General features: G+C 47.2%; 1 protein-coding gene across 2 annotated transcripts; it reads left to right on the top strand.

Annotated features, from left to right (window-relative positions):
• Nucleotides 1-116: 116 nt before the first annotated feature.
• Nucleotides 117-16,759, top strand: glcci1a (glucocorticoid induced 1a). 2 transcript variants are annotated; one of them, XM_084696069.1, is made up of 8 exons: nt 117-950; nt 6,629-6,780; nt 9,710-9,799; nt 11,910-12,032; nt 12,257-12,409; nt 12,599-12,809; nt 13,033-13,153; nt 13,650-16,759. In XM_084696069.1, the coding sequence occupies exons 1-8, from the start codon at nt 602-604 to the stop codon at nt 13,984-13,986; spliced, it is 1,536 nt and encodes a 511-aa protein (XP_084552195.1). In that variant the 5' UTR covers nt 117-601; the 3' UTR covers nt 13,987-16,759. The 2 variants fall into 2 exon arrangements, with proteins under 2 accessions (XP_084552195.1, XP_084552194.1); XM_084696068.1 differs by having other exon boundaries at nt 11,907-12,032.
• Nucleotides 16,760-24,209: the final 7,450 nt, after the last annotated feature.

Below are 24,209 nucleotides of genomic sequence, written 5' to 3'. Positions count from 1 at the left end.
GTGAATGTACATTGTAACCAATGAATAATTACTCCATGTATTTTTTGGCCAACCAAGTTTACAGTGACTTTACTCCGCCCCTATCTGTCAACCAGTGGAGGTTGTGCTGATTCTGAACGTAACGAGTAATCGTAGTACAGGGGGTTGAGACACTGGACGCAAATTCACTAGGCTACTTGTAGGCTACTATGCTTAAGTAGGAACGTTGTAGTTTGAGTACTGAACTTAGTATTGCAAACTTATATGACTTACTGGTTTTATTGCGACTTGTTAATGTTCTAATAGTTTGTATAGTAACGCAGAGCATTGAAGCATTTAGGAAATGGATAAGTAGTCGAAACATTGCTGAAATGTAACGTCGGTAGCTGTCTAGCGATACAACTGACCAGGCTTTGACCGATACGTGTGTAAACAAAATGTTTCACCAAGTAGGCTAACTTAGTCAGCTCGTAAAGAGGTAGCTACGGTTATTAGTCCGCTTTTTATTACGTTGAGAAATACACAAGGCAGTTGAAGTTGAGGCCTGTTTAAGTTAACCAAACACTTAGGATTTGTTATTGTCATTGTTAAGTTTGCCATTTGGAAGTGTTTAACCGTGACAATGTCAGCATCATCAGCAAGCAAACGCAGCAGCGACAGCTCTCCGACCATCTCACCAGCTTGTAGCAGCAACAGCACTACGATCCGGTTGCAGCCTATTCGTGCCACGGTGCCGTTTCAGCTCCTGCGTGGAAATCAACACAGCCCAACCCGCTCTTCCTCATCCTTCTCAGTTGGGAGCAATACAGGACCGACGACATCGCGCTGCTCCAGTCCCACCAGCCCGACGCAGCTGCTGCTTGGAAACGCGGGTGGGAGCTGCTCCGAAAGCAGACTGGTCGCAAGGCAGAGACCTTCACCGCCTGACAAGGGCTCACCTGAGCGGTGTTCAAATTCCCCTGTGTTAAAAGGTGCAGTATCTCAAGTGTCGTATCCATTTTTGCATTCACCAGAACATGATAGCTTGTTGCTAGCCAGCTAGCTAGCTAGCTCCACCGTCCTAATTGGGTCAGATTGGGGGGTCGCACGGATGCTTAAGACGCCATAGCATCACAAGGTAGCAAGGTATCGCTGGCTAACATTAATGTAACCATGAATTACTACATTACATGCTACATTACCATGGTAATTTTTAATGAAATGTTATTGGAACTAGACCAAGTGCTTTATTGCATGCATTAAAGGGATGTTTTAGTGCGTACGTCGTATACGTTGCTCATGTTTCATACGTGCTGAATCCGTGTGTCATGATCAACATTGAGTGTTTTAAAATAAGACGATATTTTAGATCCATTGAATAACTCATTGAATGTTCTCATTCAGGTAGATATTTCTTATTACTGTGTTATGGATATGAATGGTGGCAGTGATGAGTATGCAGTTACCTCTAGCGCGCCAGGATAAAAGCAATATTGATAGTTTAATTTTATCAGCGAAACAAACGATGCTGATACAGAAGAGAGCTCGATACAATGCTAAGTATGCATGATATGAATTACGTATGTCGACCATTTAAACGCTTGTTGACTGCTTGAAGAAATGGAAAGAATTACGTCGTCAATTGGAAGGTCGCGCGCGTATGGCAACATCGGGGCCTAGCATGAGCGCATATCAGACGTAAACACACGCATATATGTGAATGCTGCTCTTAATGTAAACATTTGGAAAGGCTGAACAGAGTCTATGCTCTAATGGTGTCTTTGTCACTCATAAACGGTCCTGGAAATATTCAGAAGCCTATTTCCTCCCGAGGAAAACACTGATTATACCTATATAGATAATATAGATATATAGATGCATAGATAGATCCGCACTTAACATCTGCTTTATCCGCTATAAAGTGTCTTAGTTTGCTATCAGTCTCATACTTTCAGCACAAGCATTTTCAGTGATGGCGTTGCTAGCTCTATAGTAGACATTGACTGACTGAGGCAGATCCGCTGGTATCTGCCCGCTCTCTGCACTCAGAAAGTCAGTGTTCAGATTAGTCACTGAACACTGACATCCTGTTTAGTGATACCCCCAGCAGACAACCACCATTATAAGGTGGAATGAGGATGTTTTTTTTTTGCGGTTCTAGTAGGCTAATAATTATTCAGGAGAAACTAAACAATACTTCATAGGCACATGCACTATTCTTATTCTTACATGAGGCATCAAAACCACCCTGGGCTTGAATACAATGCTCTGCATTTGTTGTGAAAATGTTATCCCAGAAGTGTCCCTTCAGGTAAAATGGTGTCTTCTTGGCAAACGTTTCCTGACCTCCTGTTCCTAGGAATAGAACATGGTTGGGTTGAACAGTCAGTCCCCATGATCAAGGGACCATATCTTGAACACTACTTTAGTAGATTCTGAAAGGTCAGGTGACATTCTAACACATAACCTTCTAAGATTCGAAGTGATCACATCACACCTAAGCCCCAGCTCTGTTTGCGCACAAACTGTTCCTATCATTTATGGCTAATGGCGCTTCTAATGCCACACATTTACATGGGATTCAGGCTATTAAAACGTCCAGAAAGGCTCTTATCCATTCAGTTCTGGGTTGTCTATTAGATAGGTAACCTTCCCTGCTATTATTCTATTAACCATCCCAGGCATTTTTAGACAATTATGCTACGTCATGCAGCTTTACAAAGCTAACCATTTTCATATGTATTAATGAATACAATTATCAAACTCGTTTGTATTAATGATGGGGTTAAGGCGAGAAGGGTGGGGAAGCAGTAAACGTATGTTGTTATGGTTACAGCTTTTTAAGGATATGTCCTGTAAACCAAGCTTTGGAGGATGGAAAGTAAGGAGTGATTTAGAATACATTACTTTGGCATGTACAGTTTAAATGATCCAAATTATACCATGTATACTCCAAAATTTGAGAGTTTACACCACTTAGCCACTTAGCCAGAGATATATTTGTGTTAAAACCATGATCATCTTTAAACAGAGACAAAAAGGGAGTGAAGTGTATCCGTTGAACAGTTAACTACCGGGTTGTAAATCCATGAAATGGTTGACTTCCGCACTCAGTGGACTTTTAAATGAAAGAATGCATCACAGTAGATGGCCCACTTCCTGGATAGTCTTGTTTGTTGGACTTGTTAACCCATCTGCAAGACATTTGCCTTAAGAAGAACTGAATGGCGTCCATGTGCATAGGATTACTCTCATGCCTTGTCGAGCACCACTCACAGGATGCCTTTCCCCTATTCTCGTCTCTCATTTCCTAGTATAGACATAGGCTACTTTGCAGGCAAGCATGGCTTTAGAAGGCTATATAGTGTCTGTGGTGCTCCCTCCGATAATTAGGCTGGGTCTTATGGCATGGTGCTTAGTTTTTGCTATGGATGTGGGAATTTCTAACCATAGCTGGATCTTTATGTTGCACAAGGCTGGTTGAAATGGCAAATTTGAGTCCTTGTATGAAATCTGGTTTCTCGGGCACTGTGATGTTTGTGACCTGGGGACCTAAACGCTATCACACCCAGTGTTGAGGTGACAGGAGGATTAAGGCAGATTAACATGGTATACTCTCACTGAGAGCGTAGCATCCTTTCCTTGGTTCTCACAGCCTCTCTCATGACCCTACTCTGCCTAAATCGAGCCTACTGCTTTAATAAGTAACTCAGTGCAGGGCAGCTGTTGAAGACACTCATTCAAACATTTCAGCAGTATTACTTTGTAAAGTTTGTAAAATGTGAGTTTGAGTCATCAGGGTATGCATTTTTTACTGAGTAGGCTAGGCTATGATTTAGCCAAGATTTCTAACATACTTTCAGTCCCTACTGTCAATTAGTTATCCATGGACTCTACAATGAATACAGTGTCTTTTGCTGGAGGATTGCATCTGCACCAAACCCAGTGCTATTATGAGTTATTCCTTCCATTGTTTTTGTCTATTTTTGTTTGACTGGAATCATTGAAAAAGCCGGAAAGCATTCTCGCAATGGGAATGTTCTTAATGATGTGATGACAGTTGCATGACTCTCACTCAGTTTAGGCCCACAAGCTATCTGAGGCAGATATTTTAATAACAGGAAGTTGCATTTTCATACATTGTTAAATGAACAATATTGCATGTAGAGAACATCAGATCATCTTCCTATTTCATTGCTGTTTTGCACAAATGTGATGGAGTGCTGACTGAGGTTTTCCTGGCTCTCATTAACCTGCATATCTCAACTCCAGATGTTTTGGTGAAGAACCCTGCAATACTCAGTCATGGAGCGGGGGATCAGAGCGGGCTATGTTGCAACAGCAGTCGTTCTGCATTGGTCCAGTTAACCCAAACTGTCCCGATCTTGGGTCCACAATAGACACTGACTCGAGAGGCTGCTAGGATTTTGACATAGATTATCCTCATGTAGGCAGTGTGTGACAAGAAGCAATGGCTATAGGATGTTAACAAAGTAACTGTATTTCATTTATATAGTACATGTCCCATGCACAGATTAGTGATATTTGGTTTTCTCATGAATACTTATACATAATACACAATAAAACTGTTATTGTTATTATTCTTACATCGTTGCATCGTCTATAATTTGCAGTAGGAAAAAGATGGAGACGATTCCACAGTTACATGATCTCTTGGGCCTAATTTGGGCCTGTCCCTGTTTGAGCCCTGCTGAGTGAGAGCTCCTGGCATGGCCTTGCACCTTTCTCTCCATCTGCTCTCAGGAAACCGTAAAAAATGGGTTGGAAAAAAAAGTGCCAGGGCACTGACACCAAACGCCTTTGCAGCCTGTCTGGCTGGCTGCCTGCCTGCCTGCCTGCCTGCCTGTCTGGCTGCCTGTCTGGCTGCCTGCCTGTCTGGCTGCCTGTCTGGCTGCCAGTCTGTCTGTCTGTCTGCCCGTTGGAAAATTTGGCCCATTTGGAGATCAGACCAGTTCCACCTTGCCTCATGAGCAATAATCCCCTACGTGTCACTAACTAACCAGAATAGGCACAGCCCAAGGCTCCAGACAAGGCTAGCTGTAGCACAACACACCAAGGCAAGGCTTAGGCTAGTCCATGCAGCAACATAGATTAGGGTTTAAATGGCCTATATACACATATAACGTGTGGACGGATGGAGATGTGTGTTCGCGGTCTGCAGGCCTTGCGTTTTCCCTGCTGTGGTTAGCCAGACGTGCTGACTAAGGGGGTTTTAAAGAGACAAAACACAACTCTTGCAAGTGGAGCTCAACCTCAGTGGATCTCTTCCATCCTGTGCCTCAGAGATCTGACACCTTTACACCATGTGTAAGATCACGACCAAGTCTAAATGAGTTCCCTAAAGAGCGGAGCTGTAATCCCATGGATTGGCAGCAGCTGACCCGGCCCTCTTTTGGCTTTAGTGGAGCTTCAATCCAATAGGGCCACAGGGTAGGTGGCTGAGGTCACTGTGCCTGATACCAACCCAAAACGAACCCAGTCTACAGATGGCCAACTGCTTTTGACCACTCGTGGGCAGGAGTCAGTTGGAGTTTACCGTTAAGTCATGACCACGAAGACGCAGCACTCACTGCCTCGTGGTTGTCAGTTCACTTTAACAGCTTCTGATGCCAGAGGAAGCAGCGGGAAGGGCATGTTTGTGAACAGTTTCTGCATTCTAACACCACATACCACTGGGGATCTAGCATCTGTCTTGAAACCTGGAAACCATTCCATCTGGGGCGTCAGTTGATGTGATTCAGAATGCAAGATGCACAACCGCATATTCTCACAAAAAAAAAACCCATGCACTGAAACAGGTCAATGTAGATGAGAGATTGGTTTTGGTTGACTCGTCGAAACAAAAAAGAATGGATTCTACTGTAGTGACAGATCTATGTTTCTATTTTTATCCAGGCAGATCTATTTTACCTCCACATCCTGGAATGTGGTTCCTAGAAACCTTTCCTGTTTATCCAGCTTTTCTGAGGTCAGGGACCTTGTTTGCTTTCCTTAAAAAAGGGTTGAAGTTTGTTCTTACACCTTAAATCCTATTGGCTCAGACATACAGCAGGAGTGGCCGTAGAGGCGTGCAAAGATGGACCCGCACCTGTACACGACCGGAGGGTTACAAGGGTGTAAATATTGCTGTTTTAACCCTGGAATCGTTGCACACAGCACTGAGTGTTGTCAGTAAAGCACGAGACCTTGACCCAATTCCTCCAGTCTGGTGTTGCCTGCAGTGTTTGTGAGGTATTTTCATCAGGTGTACGGTTGCCTCACTTACACAAAGTCTCTCCCCTCAAGGGCAACAACATCAACCTCTGGTCAATAGCTCCAAATCAGTTTCAGTATGCAGCCTCACTCCCCGTCCTGTGCAGAAGGTAGAGGGCGGAGTAAGAGCGTGTCATGCTTGGCTACAAATGTGGGTGGAGGTTTTCTAGTTCATCCAGTTTAGCGAAGCAGCAGCTGAAGAATGGTGACAGGATTTGGAGTTTCGGAAGGATTTTGGAAACCCGGGCATGTTTCATGTTTTTGTTTTCGTCTTCTTTACTGCATTGTTGAGTGGAAAAGGAGCCATTTCCCCTTAGAAGGTTACAGCGCTTCACAAAGCATTCTGTGTATTTGATCTCCGGCTTCCCTGTGTTGTGTGTCTGCTTTCCCTCTGCAGTTGAAAGCTCCAAGGCCCAGCAGGTGCGTCACTCGGGAGCGATCCGCCGGACATCCTCCCTGGGCACCATCACAGGCCCCTACCTCACAGGACACTGGCCACGCGACCCCCACGTGCACTACCCCTCTTGCATGAAAGACAAATCCACACAGGTAGGCCCGCTAACCTGGCCGCCACTGGTTCACCTTATAACTGCTCCTCCCCACAGAGATGATTGCATTCTGTGGCATTTCCATCAGAGAGACGGCTGGCACACCCATATGCAAAGGGAACTATGAAGCAGAAGTGTTTCCACGCTGTTGTCATGAGGAAGTACGACCCCCCCGCACTGTCACGATTTAAGTGTGTTTATGCAATGTCTGAAGAGATGTGAAAAAAAAACAACAACCCCATCAGCAGTTCTTCCAGTGTGTTTAGAGATCCTCTCTGTGGGCCTGCAGGCCTGTGAAGTATGCCCGAGTGGTTAGCCTCCCGTGGTCTCTCTCTCTCTCACAGCTCTGCACACCACCCTGTTTTCCTCCCGGCAGTGTGACATTTACCACCTACGCATCCGTGGGCCTTCAGTTGACAGCGTCTCCTCCTCTGCAGCACAGTGTGTTATGAAGCAGGGACTAGCATGGACACCACGGCCTGATAAGGATTGGAAGGACCTGGGAGCTCCTGTCAATAGAGTACTCCTACCACTTCTAGAATATTCTCCTCCTCCACCTCCTCTTGCTCCTCCTCCTGCCCCTTTTCCTGTACTTTCTGTGCTCTGTTTCAGGGAACTCCTGCTCCATATTGTGACCTTAACCAGTAGGACTCTAACGTGCGAGGTAGCTACAGACGTGAGCTGACTTGTGTAGACGTCCATTTTGAAGTAGATATTTAGCAAGGCAGGGTAGGTGTGCTGTACAAACACAAGCCGCTCTCATGGCATGTGGTTCTGTCGAAGGGTGCAAGGTTGTGCCACCAGAGTCAGCTGTGTCAGTCACAAGTGACACCCCGCATTACATACATCCTGTCTTTATTGTGCTGCTCGGCAACCGGCTTATTTACTTCAGCAAAGCAGACCATATTGCAAATGTGTGTATACTGCTGTAATCAATTGTGACAACTTTAATCCTTCGAAAAACGTCCAAACGTCTGTTTCACTTTGTCTCTTCCTCTCGCTCTGAACTCACTTGACACATTTGCAACACGTACGAGACTTGTGCTTGGCCTGGAATTCTATCCTACCACCATAAGGCCACTATTCATACTGTATGTCCAGGCCTAACCAACGGAAAACCTGGAATTCCCCCGCCATGTTTGTTCATTGACAGGACACATGCAGGGCAGGTGGACCTAGGAGGGGTTGGTATGCGGTCACAGTCCAGTCCAGTCTTAGAAGAGAGCAAAACGAAGGCTAAGGGAGAGGAATGGAGATAAAGAGAGGGATGTGGGGGAGGTCAGACTGCATGAGATATGCGGATGTGTGAGCGTCTCTCTCTGAAAGAAAGCAAGAGGGAGCGAGAGAGGGAGAGATAAAGACAGAGTGCGTGTCTGTGCACGCGTGTGTTTTTTCTCTTTGCCCGCTTTAAAGAGCACATGAAAAACGCTGTCTTCAAAGCCGTCGCCTCGCCATTTCCTGGCCCCTGCTGCCGACCTGTTTGCAGAGGGACAACCTTTGAAAATGGGACGTCTCACCAAAGATGAATAGAGGAACTAGCCATTTAACAACAAACACTGGCAAACAGCATTGGCCTTGAACCTCTCATCACTCCCTCGGTGGCACGCTGTTTTCCCTCTGCTTCTTCTTCTTCTTCTTCTCCTCGCCCTGGGGAAAGCAGAGCCACACAGAGACTCTCTTTATCAAAGCTCAGTCACCCCTACCGACTGAAAACATGTCCGTGTACCAAGCCTCGCACACAGGCCTACCACCACCACTGACTGAGTCTGGGCTGCTTCATCCAACACTTTCTTCAGCCAACTCTTCTCTTCCCTCTTCATCCCCCTCTCTCTCCCCCCTCTCTCTCTCTCCCCCCCCCCTCCCCCTTTCTCTCCAGCAGCTCAGCCCAGCCTGTGCTTCTTGGTGATGGTGCGCTGTGTCTGGTTGTATCTGGCTAGTTGACATAACTTATTCATCCGTGTGACGCTGCTCCCGGTCCGGGGTGGCTGGCGGCATGGCTGGCCTTGCCCCGCCTCCCGTCCTGCCCAGAGCAACGACAGCACTGCCAGCCCCAGCTCTCTTGAGCGCTGCTGGGGTCCCGGGCATTGGTGGGTCACACCACCACCTGGCATTAACAGACTACTGTCAAGTCTGTATGCACACCCAGGGGCTCTGGTGGGGGCTGGGCTGGGGGGTGGGGGGTGGGGTGAGGGGTGAGGGGTGGGGGGACGACAGTTGGTGTTTTGGACGTTTCTAGAATGTTCGCCAGGACGATGGACGTGGAGTGAGGCTCCTGGGTTGCTGCTGTGTAAAGTGGAGAGCAGGGTGGTGGTGGTGGGGGGGGGGTGTTTGTTCTGGGTGGAGGGTGTGTGTGGCGGCGACGGGATCTCAGTCAGAGCAGATGGAAAGAGATGTCCTCTGTCTGCAGTTCTTAATCTTCTGGCCAGTGTCGCTTCATCATCTCTCGTGACCAAGTGGAGCAGGTCTGAGCGAGGTGGGGGAAAGAGAGAGAGAGAGGGGGGGGGGGCGGCGGTTGGAAATGCAGGCTCTCTAGTAATTGACTCAGTGCTCAAAATAAACAAACGGTCCTTTGAGTCAGGCCCATTAAGATGAGTAAGGCAGCAATTCAATTTCCTGCGGGTGTCAGGGAGGAGAGAATGTGTGTGTGTGTGTGTCAGAGAGAGAGAGAGAGAGAGAGAGACGGCATAGAGAAACACTGGCACACCCAGTTCAGCTCAGCTCATCTTTCACTCTTCAGTGGTCCTTTTGTGAGTGTGTGCGCGCACATGTGCGGCATGTGCGTGCGTGCATGTGCATGCGGACTTTTGTCCCATGGAGATTGCCCATGGCCCGTCCTGTTCTTATTTGATGGTGAAGCGATGACGTTGCGTTAAGCGGCGGTGATGACGGGACGCGGGCAAGGCTGACGTCCAGTGTGATCTCACCTTCAGACTCCTGGATGTTGGAGTGAAGAAGCGAGAGAAAAGAGGAGCACCCATCAGCGCTCGGCGTCCTGGGGCAGCGCCGACCAGCTCAAAGAGGTACTGGACACACACACACACACTCACACACACTCACACACAGCAACACACACGCTGGCACACCTGACTCAGAAGCCTCGACAGGCCGCTGGCTTTTATGACTATTTGTGTGACCTCAGAATTTCGCAGTCCTGAGTGTTTGTGACGTTGTGTGTTGGTGGGCGCCCGCCCTCGTCTTATCGTCTTCTCTCAGCTCCACCCTGACGATACTCTACCACGGCAGCGAGGCGGCAGATAACACTATCTTGCTTCTAACTACCCACTTCCCCTCTCTGCAACGGCCATAACCCACTACAATTTATGGGCTGTTCGCTTGGCTCGGGCTCCTGGCTCCTCTCTGCCTCCTTTCTTCCTCCTCTCTCTCCCTCACTTCTCGGCCTCTTCCCTGCCTCCTCTCCCCGCCTCACCTCCCTGCCTCCTCTCTCTGCCTCTTCTTTATTTCCTCCTCCCCTCTCGTCTTTCTCCCTGCAATCACCTCCCCTCTGCCTCCTCCTGTGCGTGGGGGAGTGGGGGGGTGGGGGGGGTGGAGCTGAAGGTGGACAATAAAAACAGCCTAGTCGCTGCTCAAATATGTGTGCACTGGCACGCTACTGAGTAACAGAGCAGGGCTGTGGTGGAGCACAGCTGACACACACACCACCAGGAAGAGGGCAAAAGAGAGAGAGAGACAGAGAGAGAGGGAGGGAGAGAGGGAGAGAGACAGAGGGAGAGAGGGAGAGAGGGAGAGAGAGAGAGAGAGAGAGAGAGAGAGAGAGAGAGAGAGAGAGAGATAGAGAGAGAGAGAGAGAGAGAGAGGGAGCCACTGATATCAGTCGGGCCGGTGTGGAATATAGGCTACCAGAGAGGACCGATAAGGCCCCCTCAACCTGGTTCTTTCTCTGATTGATGACTCGTGTCAGTCGCTGAGTATTATTGGCAGGCACTGGTTCCACATTTGCATGTCAGGTGCAGGTGCAGTTTTTCCGACCGCCATCTTTCAGTAAGCACACAAACTTGAATTCCTGCCTTTATTTTGGTAGCGGTTAATGGGATACTGGTCACACTCTTGGGTTTCAGTCACATGTCGTGTGCATTCACCCGCTGACTGACACCACCTAAGTGGGTTTAGGGCAGGTTTATTGACCTGCGTTGACCAGCCCTGTAGGAGGAACACAGGCCTATTCATGCCCGTTGCAGATGCTGCAGTCGTATTTTCACAGCAAACCACAGTCTGACTGTAAGCTCGCCCTCTCGCTGTGTTCTTACTGAAAGCTAACATCGGAGGTGAGTCGTCTGACTGACCGAGAAGCAAATAGTTGTGCATGGGACTAACAGGTGGTATGGCTCAGGAGATCATGTCTCAGGCCTTGCACACAGACACAGGCTCCTTTGATAAGTGGGCCATGCAAGGCTGTGGTGTGTTTGTTTGGTCCATAGTGTTGTGTTTCTATAGTGCTGTGGAGTAGAGTATAGAGGAACCAGGGCTGGGTGAAGAGTTCATGAAGGACTCTTTGTGTGTGTGTGTGTGTGAGACACAGTAAAGAGATATGTCTGAACATGTCCATTGCTACCTTTATGTACCGTGTAGAAATTGCCCTGTGCATTACACTACTGAACTATATTGATCTACACAGACACACACACGTACGCACACACTTTCATCTACAAATCTACTCTTCCATAGACCTACAGTGCGCCTTCAAAAAGGTGTTTTACGGATCTATCCAAACGATAATCCATTGTCTTTATGTAATGTATATCTGTAAATGGTCTTTAAGAGACATTTCCATACTAAAGTGCTCTTTGCTGTTCATACCGTACCATTTCTCCTTTACGTATGCGATCAATGTGAGGTCAGCCACTGTCAGTCTTATCTTTCCACTAGTTCTGATATCTAGACAAGGGCAGCTAAGCTCCCTACTGTAGTAATGTGAGGCATCCATAACATCTGCCAGGGTCTTCAACTAGAATACCAGCGACCCCTGATGGACATTTGGAGTTACTGTCCAACGCAGATGACGTTAAGTGAGTCTCACTGTCTCACTCCTCCTCTTCCACCTCCTCTCCTCTTCTTCTTCCTCATCTCCTCTTCCTCTCCTCCTCTCCTCCTCCTCCTCTCCTCCTCCAGCAGATTGCCAAGCTCCGGCAGCAGCTCCAGCGCAGTAAGCAGGGAGGTCGTCACAGCAAAGACAAGGACCGCCTGTCTCCCCTTCAGTACACCACGTCCACCTTCACCACGACCAGCCACGCTCAGGTAGCGCTCCACCTGCCCACCCGGGTAACACCCCAACCTGGCAACCGACCGCACCAAAGTGGTTGTTCGATTCATTCTCAGTGTTTAATCAGAACCAGAGACTGTCAAAAGGGGTTTAAGTGATTTGAACTACTAGTGAAGCCTGCGTCCTGTTGAGATCCGATGCAACGGCTATCAGTGTGTAACGTGTGTGCTTGCCTGTGTATGCCTGTGTGTCTCTCCAGCCTTTGTCCATGTCAAAGTCGTCCCAGATGGCTCTCACCAACATCACGGTGCCAAAGCCCTCCATCTCCAGGGTTCCCAGCAGCATGGAGGGCATCAACCACGAGCTGGAGAAGGTCTTCATCCGAGACAACGGGGAGAAGGAGGAGCTCAAGGTAGGTGGAGGGGGGGAACCGGCCAATCGCGCGCCCTCCTTTCCGGCCCATACAACCATACACGCCCAGTCACTGCACAACCGTGCCCAGTTTGCCTCGGAGATGTCGACATGCCGTCGAGTCGGACATGGAGACGGTCCGTGTTTCGGCTGGAGGGTCTCATGCTGTCCCTCTCCCCCCCGCCTCCAGGCTCTGGAGGTGCCTGACGGCCGGCGAGCCCCCTTCCCCCCCCAGCAGCGCAGCAGCAGCAGCCGCAGCGTGGACACGCAGACCCCCTCGGTGCCCGGCCGCTCCAGCAGCTGCTCCAGCCTGTCCCCCTGCCCCTCGCCCGCCTGCCCGCCCGGCTCCCACGACGGCAGCCCCTACTCCGCAGACGACCTGCTCTATGACCACGACAAAGGTAGCACACCCCCAGGCCTTCTCACACGCTGCTCCCCCCCTCCCCCGTTCCTCTCCTGTCCTGCCCCCTTCACACCCCCAGAGCGAGGGGTGTGAAACGGATCAAAAGTAGCTACCATGAAAATAGTTTAGAGCTCAATCGTCTTAGGTCTTTGCGGCAGATATTTGTGTCTGAGGATTCCCTGTTAAAATGTTGTTATCTCTTTCTCTCTCTGTGTACACAGACAGTGGCAGCAGCTCACCACTGCCCAAGTTTGCCTCGTCCCCCAAGCCAAACAACAGCTACATGTTCAAACGGGAGCCTCCAGAGGGCTGTGAGAAGATCAGAGTGTTCGAGGAGCAGAGGTAGGATCCCACAAACCAGGGCTGAGCCAGCCACTGATGTTGAAGTCCAATTTGGCCTTCCAACGCTTGAGAAAACAAGACGATTAAGATGAAACGATTATCGCGCCGCGTTCCGTTTCGCAACGATGATTTGGCTTTGTCTTGTGTTGTCAATCCAGCGCACCCCTTCCAGCGGTGTGCTTTCCCCCCCCCACTGACAGCCCAAACTGTTAGCCAGGCTTGGGCATGTTACATGCACACACCTCCAGCTTGTTACGGCTTAGCTAGCACTCTGCTACAAATACTAGTCAAGGGGAAGTACACAGGGTACACTAACAGTAATAAAAAGGCACTTGGTCGAATGCTCTCCTATTCTACCTTGAAATTAAGATCATGATTAAGATTTGAGCCTGTCAATGAGCAACAACACAAACACTCCCAGCGTCTTCGATCACGCTACCTCCAGCGTTCAAACCAAACAGCTGTCAACACTCGTCTCTCCACATTGTCTCTGCAGTTCCAGGCAGCAGTCTGCATCCGTCCCCCTCTTCTCCTGCCCCGACAAAAACAAGGTGAACTTCATCTCCACCGGCTCCGCCTTCTGCCCTGTCAGGCTGCCCGGGTCCCTGCACCTCGCCCCCGCCTCGGAACCCCACGAGGACGCCGCCCCCGAGGCCGGCCCCAGCTCCGCCTCCTCGGGGCCCGCGTACGGCGCCCCGCCCCACTGTGTCCCCACTCAGGTCTCCACCAGCACCAGCACAGACGACCCCCCGGAGGCCCCCGCCTCCCCCTCGCAGGGGGCGGCCCCGCCCTCAGAGACTGTCTCCCAGACAGACGGCCTGGCCATCAGCTAGACGGGTTGCAGAGCTGGCCTCTGCTCCACGCCCGCCCCCCGCCCGCCCACTCACCGTCACCGACTCCTCCCTCCTCCGCTAGGGGGAGGGCCCCCTCCCTCTGTCCCCCTCTGTGCTGACCCCCACTCTCTGCATGGCGTAGCAACAACACCGACAACATCCACACAACAAGACGACAATGTCACCGTATGGTTCCTTGAATATTCTTAAAAGCACTGCTCTTGGCCGGGCTGGTCACGGCAATCTGTCCAGTGATAGATATGCCAACGTTTGAGGGAAAAATGAAATACCATGAATAGAGGGGTGGCATGCATTTTAAACTGGTAGTATGTTTAAGATTAAACTCTGTGTTGTATTCTGTTTCAACATTCACAGTATGAATAAGCTCTCGCTATACATATTATAGTCTCATATCTATGAAAAGAAAAACAAGGCTTGTTTCAATTGAAAACTGTGTATTTGCTGTGTTATGTATGTAACAGGAAAACAGCTATACTGTTCAGGATTATGTTTACACGATCCACAACACATTTCGAAACCCACTTTAAGATACGCAATGCAAAACAAGGAAGCATAACACAAAATGAGAAGAGGTAATGGACAAACATACAAAATGGCCAGATCCGTTGCACAGTGTCTGTTATGGCCTTGCTTCAGGTATCTCACTCTAGACTCAGGTAATTTGGAATGTATGTCCATAAAAACATCTGTAGCTCGAAGTAGAAGAGTTTTGATCGCTTCACACGCGTTCTCATTCCAGATGAAGGGGTTTCCCTAGACATTCCATGTTGCCACGTGCTGTCCTTTTCCTAGACCCATGCTTGCATACTGAAGGAGTGTGTTGACAGTCTATTCTGTTGGCCTCCCCTTAGTCCTCTTAGTGGAGGTGGTGAGTTGTGGTCCAGGAACACAGTTTGAGAGAGAGAGAGAGAGAGACAGAGAGAGAGACAGAGAGAGAGAGAGAGAGAGAGAGAGACAGAGAGAGAGAGAGAGAGAGAGAGAGAGAGAGACAGAGAGAGAGAGAGAGACAGAGAGAGAGAGAGAGAGAGAGAGACAGAGAGAGAGAGACAAAGAGAGAGAGAGAGAGAGAGACAAAGAGAGAGAGGGAGAGAGAGAGAGACAAAGAGAGAGAGAGAGAGAGAGAGAGAGAGAGAGAGAGAGAGAGAGAGAGAGAGAGAGAGAGAGAGAGAGAGAGATTTGATGCCTGGTTGTGTTGACTGAGATTAGTTCAAACATGCTGTAGGGAAGTAAGAATAGCCATAGGTGTGGTGTAGTTGGAACTGTCAACCATTCGGTAGAAAACTGAGTGGTTGATGTAATCTAAAGTCACGTCTTAACCTGCAGTAACATTTCCTTGAGAAACAGCTACAGGAGAGACGGTTATATTCAGGTGATGCCCGTACGAAGACTGTTTAAATATCACACATAAACATGTCACGCTCAAACCTTAGCTGTTAGCTAAGCAGAAAACGAATTCCATAACTTCCTCTGTGTAGAGATCAAATTACTCAAGCCAAATTCTAATGTATCTCAGATCATAGAGAGGGAGGTTGACATCTTTTGACCAACCTTCTACCATACGTGTTGTTAGTTGCGCACTTGTTTGAAACAAAGAAACTCTGATGAGCCTTCCGTATTGTCTTCTGTGCAAAATGAGTTCCTCTATAGGTAGTAACAATATACCGCGTTGAACATCACTTATCGAAGCGTTAATGATCGACGCTTCAACTTATCAAGACATTTGAGATGATGAACATAATCAAAAGTAACATTATTTATTTTAATATCTCGTGGGTTCAAGGAAATACTGCATTGAGACTCCTTTCATCCGACTGTAGATATATATGGCTTTAAAAAGGATGAATTTCCACATTTTTTATTTTTTTTATTTCAATCCAGCACCTTATCAAAAATATAGCTTATCCAATGACTGACATCATTATGTCATTGGTTAACTGGACGTGTGCAATAATAGAGAAGGTGTTTCCTTTCTAAAGCTGTTGTTATTGTTCAACCCTCTCTAGTTTTACTCTTAGGCCTTGGAGTAAGGAGTCAGGTCAGCACTCGGCTTGTTGTGGAAGCCATTAACCAACTCAAAAACCAGCATTGGGCAGCAACCAGAGCACATGACAAGCAGGTCTGAGTCCACACTGAACCTGCAGAGTCAAAGTTTACGCACACTGGCAATAAAGCGATCGACTGCTATGGCCACTTATCGAAAACATTGTGTGCTAGGCCACAGAAGAGGGAGAGGTCCTGACTGTCATTTAGGGAAACTTGCTGACCTGCTATTTAGGGGGTAATGCGATCAAAACAACTCACACATACAGTATGTCTATACAACAGCACAAATGAACCCCCCCCTGTGATGCCCTCCAGAATGCTAGTCCTGTGTACAGCCACACTCACAGTGTAACTATCCTCTTTCCGACTGTATTTGTAGATCCCACTGTTGCAAGGTTAGCTTATTAGGTCATGACACACACAACAACAAAAAAAACGTATTGCGATTGGTTTCCCACATATATCTCACTTTTCCCTTGGTGTGTGCACAAAGGCTTGTGTTGCTGGCGTTAGACCGAAAGCTTGCTTACTGTTTGTACAGTACATAGGTCCACTGTTACCGTCCAGGCACTGTGCTCTGCTGACTGTTCCTGATGCCACCATAGGATCAATTGTTTTCTGTAATGGGATGGCCGTGTGTGGCTAATTATTTTGTATTTTTCAACATAGAGATCTGTCTTATTTAAATAAAGTTATTAGCAGAACCGAAGGGACAGGCCCTGGAATGTTAATACATTTACATGTAGTCATTTAGCAGACGCTCTTATCCAGAGCGACTTACAGTAAGTACAGGGACATTCCCCCGAGGGGGAGTAGGGTGAAGTGCCTTGCCCAAGGACACAACATCACTTGGCACCGCCAAGGAATCGAACTGGTAACCTTTTGGTAACCTTCTGATTACTGGCCCGATTACCTAACCACTCAGCCATCTGACTCCACATTTGTGAATGATACATGACCCCGCAGTCCAGTATGAATATGTGGATTCAGAAACATTAAAGACATTATAGGTAGGTCTTTTCTTTCAGATTTATAGGAAAGGCTGATGAGATGGGGCCTGTATTAAATGATCATGAATGGACCAGTGAGTCACATTTTATAGCACCCCCTCTAGTGGCTGAGAGCTGCTCTGATTGGTAAAGTCAGTCCAGGGTAACCTTACCTTATCATGTCACCTGCTTGCCAATAAATACATTTCTTGCATGGATAAAGACTATCTAAATATACAGAAGATATTTGGGGGCTTAATAGAAGAATAAGAACAACATGTCCCCATTATTTTAAACTGTGGCTAATGTATGGGGGTTGACATACAATGGGTAGAAATGCACAGTTGTGAGAGTAGAGAGATATGGGCATTACTGTGGTCTGGGGTCATACAAGGCATGATTTAGGGTAAAGACATATTTCACAGTGAATTCCTGAACCTCAGACCATACACTTACCCAGCACTATGAGTGAACTACCCCGGCTTAACTCCTGCCGTGAAAGGATGACAACTACCCGTCAGGGGTGAATGGATGTGTCTCGGTTGAACACCACTCATCCCCCGCGCCTCATCCCACCGCTGTAACCTCTCTCTCTCTCTTTGTGGTGGATTCAATGTTACCCTGAGAGGAGCATAAATCACCGTCTCTTCGTGGCTCCGGCCTTGGACGGAGTGACAGGTTCACAGATAACCCCTGCATGCTGGAAGCGGGAATGACGAGCGGCGCACAGAGCGGCACCATTACAGGTAAATATAGCCTCAAAGCAACACGAGGTCTCAGCACAAGATGAGACGTGCAACCGGTTGAGTGAGAGACAACCTCGACTCTTCTGCGAGACTGCAGAGGTGACACGGCAGGATTTGGAAGAGCCGGTTTGAGTAATAATTCACATTGGGGACGAGCACTTTAAGAATCCCGCGTACATTTTCAAATGAGAAATGAAAATATACGAGAGATTCTAAAACAAGGCTTAGTCATCACTCATGCTCTGCCGGACTTCCTGCCAATTTTTCCCAGCTGACTACATGCTTCCAATCTTATTTACATTTTAAAACAGAATTTAATAATTTTATTTCAAAAGGTTTATTTGACAATCCATGTCTATCAATGTGCAGACAAGCAGAACATAGTTGATCCTTTTTCCCCTGTGAAGAGGGTTTATGTCTTCAGCCGTGCTTCAGTTATGCTTGTGTAAGTTAATAAAGCATACTTAATAATTAATAACTTGTTCATTACAAACTGAATTGTGACTTGTCCTTCGCTTTACTAGTTATTCTTATTCTTTCACTGACATGTCTCTTTTATAATACAGTTACACAGGGTTAGTAACCAGCAGATGGCAGTGCAAGACTCTGGAAGTATTTTTCAAGGCCATTAGCAAACACATTGGATTTATAAAATGTCAATTCAAATAAAGAAAATGGTAAACCATATCGACTCAGAAATGTCCACTCTGGTAAGATATCAATTATTTTATTTAATAAAGCCCTTTACATAATAACAAACATGTCTCTGCTAAAATGAAAACTGAAGAAAGTCTGTTTTTTTCTGTCAGACATAAAATATTTATAATACAAAAAAACTAAAACAATTCACTTCATGCTATTTAACAAAACTAATCTTACATTTTGAACAACAGCATTTGAAAAAAGGGAAGGAACTCAATTTGGCTGTGTTTCAATTCCGACTAATCGGCTTTGTCCCAAACTCTATTCTCTCTGCTAATCTCAACCTCCCACCATCCTTACTGGGAACATGTTACAAAGGTAAGACTCTTTACTTTAAAATCACATTATGGAGTGAAAAAACCCTTGTAATCCGCTGTTTTCTGTCCCTCTTAGCTGTGTTGCTACAGCATTTCCCCAATTTAAAGTCAATTCCATGCATGGTAATAATCCCCATCTACTAAGGAATAAAGCTAACACAGTACAGTGCTTGGAATTCAATGACTACAAATAACCCAAAATGCATTATGTGTTGCTTTGCTAACTGGCACTATGCAGTCAACACCAACATTAAAATGAGACAAAATGCCCCCTTGCAATATCTTGATTGGAGGCGAAGATGACCAGATGGACAGACAGAGGGACAAAGACACTGAAAGAAAAACGGGCAGACATACAGATGCGTTTACCCTTCACCCTCATCCACACTTTGCAATTAAGCTTCCGATTACTGAGTCGTTAGAGAGATCTGGCCTCAATCAGAGCCCCTTCACCCAGTCACTTAGACTACAACCTGAGAGGTTTAACAGCAAACTTCCTCCCCCTCTAGCCTCCCTACAACCCTCATGGAGGTATTCCTAGTGTATTCATAGTAGCCCATTGACAGGGGAAGATACATTATCATACATTACACAACAAGCAGGTTCAAGAGGTAGAAAATAATGAACAGAAAGTTCCGGGATCATTTCAACAAAAGTCGAAAACAAAACCAAGGACAAGAAGCAAGACTCAATGACTCCTGTGTCCAATACCAAGATGTTTCCAATATTCTTTCACATGTCGAATCTCATTGCACAATTCCAATTGTTTCATCGACAACCATTAATCTATCAACAATCAAACATCAAACACTGAGATCAGTCACAATGTAGATGTCGGCCATGAATGAAGAGGTCTGTGAAGCCTGGCCATCATCTCCAGGGACGGCGGCCATTGCAGTGGATGGACAGGACTGTCAGATTCAGCTCTTTTGTGTGTCTGTCTCTGTCTCATGGGCCCATTGTGGAGAGTGGACGGGCTGAACTCACGTCAGTATTCCTGCCTTCCTTCCTGCCTTGTATGCATGTCAGGCTCCCTTTTCCCGATGAGGGACGGCATTGTTCTCTCCCCCTTTCAAACAGACGGCTTGAATGCTACAACGATCAGGCAAAATAATCAACCGCCCTTTGTTTTAGCAGCCGTTTCAATAGGAGAAAATAAACCTATGGTAATGAGGGCTTATCGTGTGGGGCTCAGACGGCGGGCGTGAAGGGACGGGATGTGCCTGCCAGTCGGACGCCAGGCCTCCTCCGCTCCTTCGCCTTCTGCTGGAACCGTGGCGTCTGGAGCCAGCTGTCCCGGCTCCAGCACATTCTAACGCTCAAGTGCTGGGTCGGGCTTGCCGCCGCGTCGCCCCGAGGCAGAGGGAGCGGCTCCACCGTGACGTCGCCTGGACGTGATGCCAATGCTGCGACTGGCGAATGGGGGAGGAGCGAGGGAGGAGCGCTGATGTCTGTTACCTTTTGTTCCAGGCCGTTTCATCCTGTGAAAGGTGCTGGAGGTTCTCTTTGTGCGAGTTAGAGAGGCAGCTCTGTAGCTAGACTGGCTGGATGGACCCGCTCTCCCCGGAGAGAAAGCTGACAGGTGTCACTGTGGATGAGCATGATGGATGATCTCTCTCTGGCCATCATCCCTATATCAGTTGAGGACCCAATAGATATTGAAAGCAAAGCAAAAAATAGTGTTCTAATGCTACATTTCTCAATGTGATATTGAAAGTTGAACCCCCCCAAAAAAGAGTGCAAGGCTTCCTTACAAGATTTATATGTGTTTGTGGGAGTGTGTTTTCCTGCAAAATACTGTACTGTATGTGCGTGTAGGTGTGTAAAAGGGGTGACGACCCCTGAGAAATACCTCATTTACGTGCAGCTTTCGAGTGGGAGATTACACGGCTGGCTGTGTGTAGGACAAGCTCTGCTCATGGACAGGAAACCAAAGGTGAAGAGCAAGATGAGAAAGTGTAAGGAAATTACAGCACAGCACAGCACCGTGGCTCTATCACCCACTAGCATGGTTGGAGGGGAGAGATAGAACTGAGGGTGAAACGCTGGGCAGTGAGGAAGGACCTTTCACCGATTACAGGGAGCAGACTGAGCATTGGTCCCCGTCTCCAGCACCCTGCGCTCCCTTAAAGAGCTGTTTTTCCTCAGTCAGGCAGGCCGGCCGGCCGGGGAACTCAGAACATGGAAACAAACCCTGTGAGCCTTAGAAATCTGGGGGATAGCACTTCATTTAGGATGCCCTGAAGAACACAACAGGATTACTGTTAGGAGGTGTGAACTAAACACGTTGCAGTGGACCATAGGCCACCACAGTGCTCAAGAAATGTATGCAGGGTTATCACTCATCACTTATACAAACAATATGTGTCACATTTATGAATGTTGGTTTATGAATATCAACAAATCAAATGGTAAAAAACGTGACTTACTTTTGTAGCAATAGTTATTAAGTGATTCTGTAACAACATCAACCTATTGTTTACCTGGCCTGATAAACCTTATATGGCCTAGGGCATATGGACACAGGGCATAACTTAGGCCAATATTACAGTAGCCACCCAGAGATGACAGTCTTTGCTAATCAGTTAATATAATAATAGTTTGTGGCTGTACCTGGATCAGCGAGCGCGCCACCGCTTGGCAGGAGCCGTCATGCTCCCACTAATTCAGTGATGAATCGGAGCAATTGTGTATTTTATGGCGGCTGGAATGAGCTCTGCACTGGGGAAGGAGCGTTACGGGGAACAAACGGCTCATAAACAAGCCTTCAGTGACAGATCAGCCAATTCATGGAAATGTAGGAACGCCATTACCTCCACTTGTAAAACCACAGATGACCTTTAAATATGTGCCGAGCTGGAGATATGGGCTCTGCCTCTGGAAGATTAGTATGGATTCCTCAGCTCTTTCACAAGGAGCTGCTTTATCGGTATCGGTGGAAAAGTTCTATAGTTTGGAGGGCAGTCGAGAATCAGGCTTCTTTTTTTTATTTTTAAGTCAGCACAACCTTAAAAGAGTGCTGAAGAGCATCAAGTTCACTCCAAACTGTCATCAAGTTCACTCCAAACTGGCTTGGGCTTGCAAAGCTGTAAAAACTCAATACACACTTAATACTAGTTTACTGTATGCCACAAACAAACTGGTATCAAGGTATGGTGTACAATTCTATTGAAAAACAGAGAACTTTGACGCAATCAGTGTGGTTGTAGTGCTGGGTTGTCGTACACATACAGACAACAAATAGCTGAGCATAGGCAACAGATGCACGGGTATACAGTCCTGCTCCATTAGCATCTCATGGCCTTCTAGCTACAGGTGGGGCCCTCTGCATCAGCAGCTGACAAATCACAGCACAGAGAGACAGAGCTGTAAAACAAGCTGGCAGAAGCCAATTACACCAAGCATGATCCGAGCATCAGTCACCTGCCTGTTTAGAAAGAGGAAAAAAAGGCTGCTTCTTGCCCTCACTTGCTACGTGTCAACAGACACGCATGCATGAGTGTACACACACACACCCAAACATTACAGCTTCATTAAGTTCACGCCAAATGAGTCCAATGACTTGAGAGGCGAGTTGGTGTTGGGAGAGGTGAACATGGTGATAACCTACAGCCCACCGATTGAATCTCAGACAAGCGTTGAGGTTTATTTCAGTGTTGTGGACCCCTGTCTCATCAGGAGCCAATCAGAGTCTATTTTTAGAGGTTGTGAGCACAGCGCTGTTCGGTATGGCAGATGGTATTTGAGAGGGAGTGGGGTGCAATTTACAGTAAACAGATTCTTTATCCTTGGCAGGTCATGGAGAGCACTGCAACGCCAAGGCGATTTAATAACGCTCAGGCAAACGCTGGCAGGACGAGACTTAAGTGAGATGAAGTAACTTCACCTCACCCTGACTCTGAAATACACGCAAGTAGGCAAGAACATTTCTTTGTGCACCATTGGCCTTAAATCTAGCGGTTTGTGTCCTTTTGAACATTGATTGGGTAGAAACAGTGGAAGGTGGACATCTCAGTAAATCTAACATAATTGTGTGTGCTAAGCGTGAAGTTAATGACTTGTAGAGAAATAGCGTGGAAAATCACGAGAGGTCTTAGTATACAGTAAGTGGGCAGATAGAGATCATTTATTATTGAACGCTGAAGGGATGCAGAGGAGATTAGCTGGACGGCTATTTTCCCCTCATTTTGAGCTTAGGGTGATAACATATCTCTCCTCTGAGTTAATTGGTTGTCTTTTACATAAACACACAACAAGGGTTGGACTCCGAGCCTAAACAATGTCACACAATGTTAATATGATCATTATTGACAGAGAACAGTGGGGGGTATTTTAACAAGGGTTTTAATACATTCCCAGACTGATGCCTGGAGATGTACTAAAAGGGCCCAAAGGGAGGAAACAAACTCGATCAGAATTTACCGGTGGAAGGTTGACGGCTTGTCGTGGGTAAGTTGCTGCAGTCCAAGCAAATATAAGGTGAACCGTTTGAGCGGGGGAGGAAGTGGAGAGTTGACATAAGTGATGTGCCTGTCCTTGGTGGAGTAAGAGGAATGGTGTTTGGTGGCATGCTGTGCTCCTGCATGTCCTCCGAGCAGGGTGTTTTATGGGCTGCTGGGAGATAGTGTTTCCTGGGAGAGGGACACACTCTCCAACTGAGAGCCACTATCACCAACACTCCCTATGACTGATCACACACCCTCCAGTAAGCATGTATCAATCAGCCACCTGAGGGTCATCTACTCACGGAGCGTGTGCGTGCATATGTGTGGGGGGTTCTGGATCATCGAAACCCACTGAAAAAGTCAAAACATCTGAGACTCGTTATGGGTCTGAGTTCCACAACAACAACCTTAAAAAGCAGTATTTATTTCTAGCAAAGTAGGCGGCCATTTTTCTGATGATAATACTGTGTGTACAACTGCTAACCATGGCGTTGTTACAGTTTTTCTCCATTGGTTTGGCTCATTTCACGAAACAGAAATTACATTCTCAAAACAACACGTGCAAACCTCCAAACTGCTGGGCACTTGTTCACAACAGATTGAAATGAAATGCACCCTCTGCAACTCTGACTAAGAAAGGGTCACATGCCTGAAAATTACCGTGGTTACTCATACCAGTCCCCTCAGTGTACAATAAGAATCATTTGATGCTGGGATATACAGAACAGATAATAGAGGAGGTGCATTTCATGTCAGGCTTACTGTAATGCACCCCCTGCTAACTCTGACTAGGAAAGTTTCACTTGCCTGAAACTGACTGTGGTTACTCATACTACTAGTGTAGGTTATACTAGGGTGACCAGATTTGAGTTTGTGAAAAAGAGGACCCTTTGTCGCGTCGGGAAGGGGGGGTGCTTGTCGTGTATTGCATGCCGCACTGTCTCATCAAAATGACAGTTC

Source organism: Hypomesus nipponensis, chromosome 4 (genome assembly GCF_054491055.1).
Source record: "Hypomesus nipponensis isolate SF chromosome 4, ASM5449105v1, whole genome shotgun sequence".
NCBI lineage: Eukaryota > Metazoa > Chordata > Actinopteri > Osmeriformes > Osmeridae > Hypomesus > Hypomesus nipponensis.
This window is presented reverse-complemented; position numbering and strand designations above follow the sequence as displayed.